The 9,570-nt window shown below is 37.0% G+C and overlaps 1 protein-coding gene across 5 annotated transcripts in view; it reads right to left on the bottom strand.

The window, feature by feature from the left end:
* Positions 1-274: 274 nt before the first annotated feature.
* The window catches only part of DDX50 (DEAD-box helicase 50), a 29,774-nt gene continuing 20,478 nt past the window's right edge, over positions 275-9,570 (bottom strand). For 3 of the 5 annotated variants that reach the window (XM_006760919.2, XM_006760920.2, XM_006760921.2), the window contains 7 exons: positions 8,542-8,703; positions 7,947-8,066; positions 7,163-7,236; positions 6,779-6,938; positions 4,839-4,973; positions 3,160-3,204; positions 275-772 (listed from right to left, as the gene is read on the bottom strand). In XM_006760919.2, the coding sequence (XP_006760982.1) occupies positions 494-772; positions 3,160-3,204; positions 4,839-4,973; positions 6,779-6,938; positions 7,163-7,236; positions 7,947-8,066; positions 8,542-8,703 (975 nt within the window). In that variant the 3' untranslated portion in view covers positions 275-493. Of the gene's footprint in view, positions 773-2,036; positions 2,151-3,159; positions 3,205-4,838; positions 4,974-6,488; positions 6,939-7,162; positions 7,237-7,946; positions 8,067-8,541; positions 8,704-9,570 lie in introns of those variants that run through there. The other 2 variants (XR_435521.2, XM_015562126.1) reach the window with 2 other exon arrangements.

Raw genomic sequence — 9,570 nt, 5'->3', positions numbered from 1 at the left:
CCAATATATGTTGTATACGTTACTGAATGTGTACTCTCTGTACACTCTTTTAATTAACTACACCTAATTTAAAATACAACACCTTAACTAATCATGTCACCAGTTTATATAGCCCTGTAATGTAAAAGGGATTTCTCATTTTCTACTATATGTCCTATAGAAGGAATAATCTGAATACAGAAACACCACATTTTGTAAAATGCAAGTAACCTTAAGTGAGATTAAATTGACTGCCAAGTTTTAGAAAAAAAAAATTTAAATTCTTAACGCATAATGAAAAGAGACAATAAAAGGTTTTATTATTCAAAGGTGTAACTGGGTAAGTTGATTTGTTTACATCCATTTTTGTGAAATATTTCTTAAAAAAATACGACCAACTTCTTTGCAAATAGCAGACACATACCTCAACTATGATGACCTAATTTTTGGTGGATAATGTACATGATTAGGCAGAAATAGGTAAGCTCACACTGGTAGATTAACTATCAAATTCTCAGTCAAAACTCCGTTTGTGGCCCCCGCTTCTTGACCGATTTCTATTTCCACTTCGTCTTCGACCATCTTGTCGACTTCCTGACCGACTCCCCTGTTGACTCTGTCTACCTGACCGGCCACCAGATCGACCCCCTGACCGACCTGACCGGCCTGACCGGCCACTTGACCAGCCACCCCTCTGTCTGGAATTAGAAGATGTGTTTCCATCGTAATATTCTTCAATTTCCGGTAACTTGGCTGGCACTGAGATTATCCAGTCTGAATCATGCCACTCTGCCTGTTGGGGGAATTTATAGGATTAATATAAAGGCAAATTAGAAACCATAAGCAAGCACATGAGTAGAGAACACTGTGTTTTTCATGCCAATGATCTATTAGCTAAAGGTCTTTAAAGTCAAAGTGAATGGTATAAACTTAAAAACCAGAGGGGGAAAAACCATATCAAAAGCACTTGCCAGGCTGGTGTGGCTCAGTGGTTGAGCGATAACCCAGGAACCAAGAGGTCACCAGTTCGATTCCCAGTCAGGGCACATGCCTGGGTTGCAAGCTCGATCCCCAATAGGGGGTGTACAGGAGGCAGCCCATCGATGATATTTATCTCTCATCGATGTTTCTTTCCCTCTATCCCTCTTCCTTCCTCTCAGTCTAAAAATCAATAAAAACATTTGAAAAAAATTAAATAAAATAAAAAATAAAAGTACATTCACGCCCTAACCGGTTTGGCTCAGTGGATAGAGCGTCGGCCTGTGGAGTGAAAGGTCCCAGGTTCGATTCCGGTCAAGGGCATGTACCTTGGTTGTGGGCACATCCCCTGTGGGGGGTGTGCAGGAGGCAGCTGATTGATGTTTCTCTCTCATCGATGTTTCTAACTCTCTATCCCTTCCTCTCTGTAAAAAATCAATAAAATATATATTTTTAAAAAGTACATTCATGTCTAGTTGGTGTGGTTCAGTGGTTGAGTGTAGATTCCTGGTCAGGACACATGCCCATGTTGTGGCTCAATCCCCAGAAGGGGGCATACAGGAGGCAGCTGATCAATGATTCTCTCTCATCATTGATGTTTCTATCTCTCCCTCTCCCTTCCTTTCTGAAATCTGTAAATAAATGCATACATACATACATATATATACACATGTATTTATTTATTTATTTATTCATTTATAAAGCACATTCACTAAAGTTCCCAGGTTTTACTCTCAGGAGAAACCCTCAGGCCCATTTTGAGACTCTCAATTTATACATTCTAAAAGAGCACACTGACTTCTCTGCATAGAACACACAGGCCATTAATAAGTAGTGCATGGTTTTCAGCAAGTATATTGATCGAAGCAAGAAGTAAGAAGCTGATGATGGAGATTAAAAACTTGTAAACACCATTTAGGGACTAGAAAAATGTGGCCAGTGGAAACAATTTGATATTAGAATAAACAACTCAACATACACAAATCAGCAGCTCATAAGAACATCAATGTCATATTCTGCAACATTAACTGTTCTTCATTGTGATCATAAATTGCCAAGGAAAGTTAGTATTAAAATACCTGTTGGTAAGAGTGAGTAGACAAACACCCACACACACCATTGGTGGCAATATATAACCAAAGCCTTAAAAATGTGCAAACCATTTGGCCAAGCAGTCATCCTTAAAAATTCATCTTAAAGAGATAAACATAGCAATGTATAAAGAGTTAGCTACAACAACATTGTTTATAACAGTATACTATGGGAAATCATTGAAATGTCAGAAAATAGGACACTTAGAAAAGTTGGACACCCATATGGCCAAAAGCCAGGGAGCCATTAAAATAAGTAACTGTATAGCTGACACAGAAATGTATTCACAGTACATTCTGAATTTTTAAAGACTTAACAGAACAATCCCCTCATTTCAATGTACGTATATAAATATGTACAGTGATGCAATAGACAAATTCTACACTATAAGAATCTAGTGGACAATCTCTTTCTTCAACAGATAAAATACAAGGAAATTTTTTAAAAAGATAAAAGAGGGAAACCTATAGATTAAAAGAGACTTAAGAAACATCAAATTACAATGTATGAACCTTATGGACCTTATATTAAAAAATATTTAGGAGGCAATAGGGGAAATTTAAACACAAATTGGACGGTTCATGGAATTATTATTTTGGGAATTTAATTATGATATTATGATTATGTTTTTTTAAAGTATCCTTAATATATAAGTATATGGAAATATTTGCAGTTGAGATGACAGAATACATAAAATTTGTTTAAAAATTCTAGGAGAGTGGGGAAGTGGATGGAAGTAGGCATGAGACATAATTGGCCAGGAGTTGATAATTGCTGAAGCTGTGTGATAGGTACATGAGGATTTTTATGCAATTCTAACTTTTTATATGTTTGAAATTAGTTATAAGAAATGTTTTAAATTATGATACAGCGACAACCCAGGAACCAAGAGGTCACCAGTTCGATTCCCAGTCAGGGCACATACCTGGGTTGTAAGCTCTATCCCCAGTAGGGGGTGTGCAGGAGGCAGCCCATCGATACAGAGTGGGTATTTTATAGCAAGGAATTGTTAATTGACTTAAGGCATGATAAATATAGTTACTATGTCCCCAATCCCTATCTTATAGAGAGACATACTCAACTATTGAACAGATAAAAATTTTTAAATACCTGTAACCTTTCTGACTCAGTTGTGGGAACATCAAAGCAAACACCCTAAAGACAAAATGAAAAAATTTTATTTAGATGCATGAGTTGATTTTCTCCCTAATATGCTAATACTTGCTGGCAATCTCTATATTCGATAAAACAAAAAGATTAGGCGTGTCCCATGATTGCTTATAGGATTAAAACAGCTAATACATAATAATGCATGACAGAGAATGCCTGCTTATTGTATTTTCTAAATCTGAAAAATAACTAAACACAATATCTAATAAAAATCTACTACTACTAAGAGTCTAGAGCATTCTCTAGAAAGGCTTTTGTAGACACCATAATGCTATTCCATGTCCTTTATAAAATGACCTAATAAAGTCATTTCAAAATTTAGTACCAGCCCTGGTTAGTGTGCTCAATGGTTAGAGCATCAGCCCAAGCACCAAAGGGTCTTAGGTTTGACTCCCGGTCAAGGGCACCTACCTGGGTTGCAAGTTCGATCCCCGGCCCTGGTGAGGGCACATGTAGGAGGCAGATAATCAATGTGTCCCTCTTGCACTGATGCTTGTTCTCGCTCCCCCCTTTCCCTCCCTCCTTCCCTTCCACCCTCTCTGAAAATCAATGGAAGAAAATATCCTCAGGTAAGGATTAACAAAAATTAATTAATTTAGTGCCAGAAAGTTTCTCTCCTAAAGAGCGGCAGTGTTTATCAGATAATGAGAATGACATAACCCAAGATGTTTCCTCCTTGGTCTTGATTGCCAGTTAAGTTGAAAGGTAACTTAATACTCAAGTATAACAACTAGTTTAGCCTAAGGATCTTGTTATATTTTCCCTCCCCTCCACATTTTTTTCTGAATGTGTATTTGTCTCACACTTGCCACAAATCTTTTTTGAATGTAAGTAATATTAAACTCTGATAATTACTTCTAGTAAACAATCAAGTTAATAAATTCTAGACTAAAATGAAGCTCTGTAGTAAAATTAGATGAATAAATATATTTTCTCAAAACCATTAGGAGAAATCAGTCACTAAGATTACAGATGGTTTTAACTTTGCTATTTCATAAATGTATTAAAATATTTAATGCACTTCATTATCCACAACAACCAATAAAACTGGTGAGGCTCAGTGGATAGAGCGTTGGCCTGCAGACTGAAGGGTCCCAGATTCGATTCCGGTCAAGGGCATGTACCTTGGTTATGGGCACATCCCCAATAGGGAGTGTGCAGGAGGCAGCTGAATTGATGTTTCTAACTCTCTATCCCTCTCCCTTCCTCTCTGTAAAAAAATCAATAAAATATATTTGAAAAATACAATAACCACCACCAATAGCAGGCCACTTAAAAATTAATATTGTCTATTTCCTAAATAACAGTTGTAGCTGTTGCAATCGTAAGTTACTTAGTCTTAGAAAATAAACACACACCACACAGTAAGTATATATGGGCAGAAACTTAAATAACTTGGATATTAGATAGTCAAAATAAGAATAACTCATAGTTTTCTAGAGTAATGGGTTATTTAAATAACTGCCCAAAAATTTACAACAAAACAAACTAATACACAGAGAAAACAATACTATTCATCCTATTAGGCCTCAATAAAAGAAAGAAGGAACAAAACCTGCTGGTCTTTATAAACATTTGCAGTGGTTGATTAAACTTTTTAGTTATCTAGAAAAGCCTACCATATTTCCTTTTAGGAGGCACATTCTGGTAATTTGGGACACAGCATTACTACTCAGTTTTCTGTTAAGTTCTTTCCAAGCACAGCTGACATCCTGTATTTCTTCTGGGCTTTCCAGAGTCATGGTCACAAACCCCTTAAGGAATAAAAGTTACTTTATGTTTATGGAAAAAGCAACAGCAGCAGCAGCAGTAGCAGCAATGATGTCTTAATTTAATGAAGTTCATGACTTAAACATGCCAACTTATGAGCCAACAATATAACATAACTGCTAAAAAAATAACCTCTTTGAGGCTCTATTAATAGAAAATGAGTGTTTACAGATCATTGAAAGTACCATTCTCTTACGCATTGCTGTAAAGACCAAATTTAATTCTAACCATCATGCTTTAAGAGATAATTAAACTAGAGCATCAGAGAAAAGATAGGTAGTAAAGAATTAAGGAAGTCAATTCTGAAAGAGTCCAAGTTTGCTTGGAGTGGAAAAATAAGAGGCTATAAACTCTTTAAACTCTGTAGGGACTAGTACATAAGCACAACTTACTTATTCTGTAAAATTTCATTGTACAGGAAAAGGATCAACATGAAGAATATATATCAGTGATGGCGAACCTTTTGAGCTCGGCGTGTCAGCATTTTGAAAAACCCTAACTTAACTCTAGTGCTGTGTCACATATAGAAATTTTTGATATTTGCAACCATAAAACAAAGATTTATATTTTTGATATTTATTTTATATATTTCAATGCCATTTAACAAAGAAAAATCAACCAAAAAAATGAGTTCGCATGTCACCTCTGACACGCGTGTCACAGGTTCGCCATCACTGATATATATGGAGGCATTCATTTAACAAATATTTCAGTGCCTTCTGTGTGTGTTCCAGAGACTCTACTAGGTGCTAGAGATTCAGCTATAAATAGCCCTTCCTCTCATGGAGGTTCCATTGTGGTATATGGGGAGGGGGATGGGGGCTGATGGAATGGGATAGACAGTAAACAAATAAGAAAATATACAGCCTGTCAGATAGCAATAAGCACCATAAAGAAAAGTAAAGCAGGGCAAGGGAATAGAGGTTAAACCAAGCTATTTTAGGGTGATCAAGAAAGACCTCTCTACTATGGTGACATTTGAGGAGAGACCAGAATGAAGTGAAGGAGGAAGCCATGAGGTTATTAAAAAGGAAAGAACATTTGAAACAATGCAAGTAAGTACCATGGCCTTGTGTAGGAGTAGGTTTAAGTTTAAGTAACAGCAAGTAGGTCAGGTTAACTGAAACAAGCAAGGGGAGAGTGATAAGAGATGAGACCAAAGAGGTAGCAAGGACACTTGTGGTAAAGGGGAAGGGAGGTATAGAGTTGGACAATTAAGTCACTATCAGCAAAATGACATTTGGCTAAACCATTAACACCTGCCAAGTGGAAAACATCAGGTGACCCAGCTGTACCCACTCAGGCTACACCAAGTAAGTCACATGCAGGTTACCTCCCCTGGGCCTTGTTTCCCTCTCCCACCAACTCCCTCTGTCCCTCTCCACCCAGACATCAGAAAGCTCTTTTCTGATGGGTCCCCTCACCCAGGGACTCCCCTCACTTACATTATAATGTAAGTGAACTACTTGCAACTAATGATTCTGGTGTGGTTTGTTTTGATATCTGATACGGACATGGCAGGGGGCCAGATCAGATGATGTCTCACACACACACCATCCACATATACAGGCAATCCTTAATTTGCATGGTACTATGTTAACTTCACAGACTATTTCTCGATTTGCATAGTTCCATGGCAATTTAAAAAAATGAACAGGTTTTGGTTTGCAAGTTTCAGTTAACAAAGTGTTGTGCAAAGTGAAGATTTCCTGTATTTCTTTCCAGATAGATAGCTATGGTTCAATTTTAACCTTTTCTCAAGCACATACATTTCCTTACAGACTTCTACCTTATCAGAGGTAATCAAAGATCGTGGTTCAAAACTCGATGCACCGGAGATATGGGCTAATGCTGCAGCCAATGCATCCACTGCCCCTTTCTCTTCTATCAGTCTCTGAGCCGATGGTCGGAAAAAGTCAACAGCAGCATAAGAAACGGAAGCCAGGGACCTATAGTTTAAAAATAGCAAATTTTCTTGGTCAAGGCAAAGGGAAAAAATTAAAGATAAGAGAATGAATGGGAAAAGAAAGAGCAACGTTTTTGTATTTTAATATAACTAAGTATCTGCTGGTAAAACTGGTGATTAAATTTTCTGATTTTTGAACTAGGAGAGCTTAAAGATGAATAGCCTAACACAAAAGAAAAAATTATTCAGCAAGGTCAGAAAGCATACCTGATGGCATCCATGCTTTTAGATTTAACTAAATCCATTGTAGAAGGAACACCTACACGTTTAAAAGTAATTCCCTGAAAATGAAAGAATTACATTAAAGAAAAATGGAAGTCTTTACAATTAATTTCTAAATTAATATAGCTTTTTGAATTTCCATTTCTTGGACGAGATTTCCAAGCCCTAGCAGATCAAAAGATCTGCTTTTTCAAATAAGTCGCCAATTACAAAATCTAGAAAAAGAAAAGAGATTTTCTGAATTGCCCCTTAGTTTCAAACATGGAATTTCACTTGCAAACTTAAGCTGACTCAAAAAAAAGGAAAATGATGCTGTTTACAACTATGAATCTTTTTCTTATTACCCTATCTAATTTTACAAAGTATATTAAATAGTGTATAAAAACACATCATAAAAAATTGTGAAATACCACAAAAAATCCATAATTACTCAATACAATCTTAACAATTACACCAAGACAATGTCACAGTCACCATTACAATGCTGACACTAAGAGGTACTGAAATCATAATGCACTTCTGATTTTAGTATCAAGGGAGAAATTCAAGGGAAAAATGAGAAAGTCAGATTTTTTGTCTTCACAATGAAAGGTATATTAAAACAAAGACTTGCAGCTAATATATATTTAGCTCTCCACGTGCTTCACATCCGAATGCAGCTTAAACTGAGATAAGTTATAAAGATCTATTTGTGAGAACAAATGTAAAAAGAACTCTTTTCTAAGGTACCACTCAGATAATAAGCCTGAAATAAATTAACTCTACTTACTGCTTTTTGTTCCACATATCTTAGTTGACCTCTTTCTCTTGGTTGATAAAAACATATGCAAATCCCTGTCCGGCCAGCTCTACCTGTGCGTCCAGAGCGATGAATGTAGGACTCAACATCCTAAAAATAAGAGGTAATACTTTTAAAAAATCTAGCAAGTTACATAGTCATTCCAACATCCAAATAATAATGCTAATAACAAAACTATTACTACCAATAATAATATTTCAATCCTGTCACTTTTTCCAACATCCCAAAAAAATTTTTATGCAGAATTTTGGGACAAGGGGGATAAGATTTAAAACCTTATCTAATAATAAAATAAATAAATAAAATAAAATCTTATCTACCCCATCCCAGGACTCTTTATATGGCAACTTTTTTATAATTCCCTTTATTAATCCATGCTTCACATCCAAATAATGAAGTTAGCAATCTGCAAAAACATCAGATTCTGGTCAATTTAACACCACAGTGACAAAAATGGCTAAGACAAGAACTGATAACATTTTTCATATCCAAAAACAAAATTTTCCAAAAAAACCCGTCAATTTATACAACTGTTCTTTTCCCCAAATCCAATCTCATTTCCTACCTGAGGAGGAGAACTCTGAATCACCAAGTCAACCTCAGGAATGTCCAAACCACGGGCAGCCACATTGGTTGCCACCAAAACTTTAAAACTACCTTCTCTGAAGCCTTTCAGTGTAATTTCTCTTTGTGACTGTGCAATGTCCCCATGTAAACACTGGGCATTCTATTAGAAAAAAAGGGGAAAAGTAAGTGTACAATTCATACTTATAATTGATAGCACCCTACCCTAACACCATACATTCTGTGCTCTTTTTGTTGTTGTTTCTCTTTTTTATATATATATTTTATTGATTTTTTACAGATAGGAAGGGAGAAGGATAGAGAGTTAGAAACTACGATCAGCTGCTTCCTGCACACTCCCTACTGGGGATGTGCCCGCAACCAAGGTACATGCTCTTGACCGGAATCGAACCTGGGACCTTTCAGTCCGCAGGCTAACGCTCTATCCACTGAGCCAAACCGGTTAGGGCTACCTATATAAATTTATTGATTTCAGAGAGAAAGGGAGAGGGAAAGACATAGAAACATCAATGATGAGAGAGAATCATTGATTGGCTGCCTCCTGCATGCCCCCCTACTGGGGATGAAGCCAGCAGCCCGGGAATGTGCCCTTGACTGGAATCAAACCCAGGACTTCAGTCTGCAGGCCAACGCTCTATCTAGACCAGTCGTCACCAACCTTTTGGACCTGGTGGACCACCAGTTGGCGACCGTTGATCTAAACCATCTAGGGCAGTGATTTTTTAGAGAGACAGAGAAACACAGGTGTGAGAGTGAAACACTCATCAGCTGCCTCTTGCATGCCTCCCACCTGGGAATAAGACCGCAACCCAGGCCTGTGCCATTGACCAGGGAGCTTCTAGTGCAGCGGTTCTCAACCTGTGGGTCTCGACTCCTTTGGGGGTTGCCTAAGACCTCGGAAAACACATCTATAAGTACATATTGTTTTTGTGATTAATCACTATGCTTTAATTATGTTCAATTTGTAACAATGAAAATACATCCTGCATATCAGATATTTACATTACGA

The sequence above is a fragment of the Myotis davidii genome, unplaced genomic scaffold (assembly GCF_000327345.1).
Source record: "Myotis davidii unplaced genomic scaffold, ASM32734v1 scaffold134, whole genome shotgun sequence".
In the NCBI taxonomy this organism is placed as follows: domain Eukaryota; kingdom Metazoa; phylum Chordata; class Mammalia; order Chiroptera; family Vespertilionidae; genus Myotis; species Myotis davidii.
The sequence above is the reverse complement of the archived record's forward strand: the minus strand, read 5'-3'. Positions and strand labels throughout refer to the sequence as shown.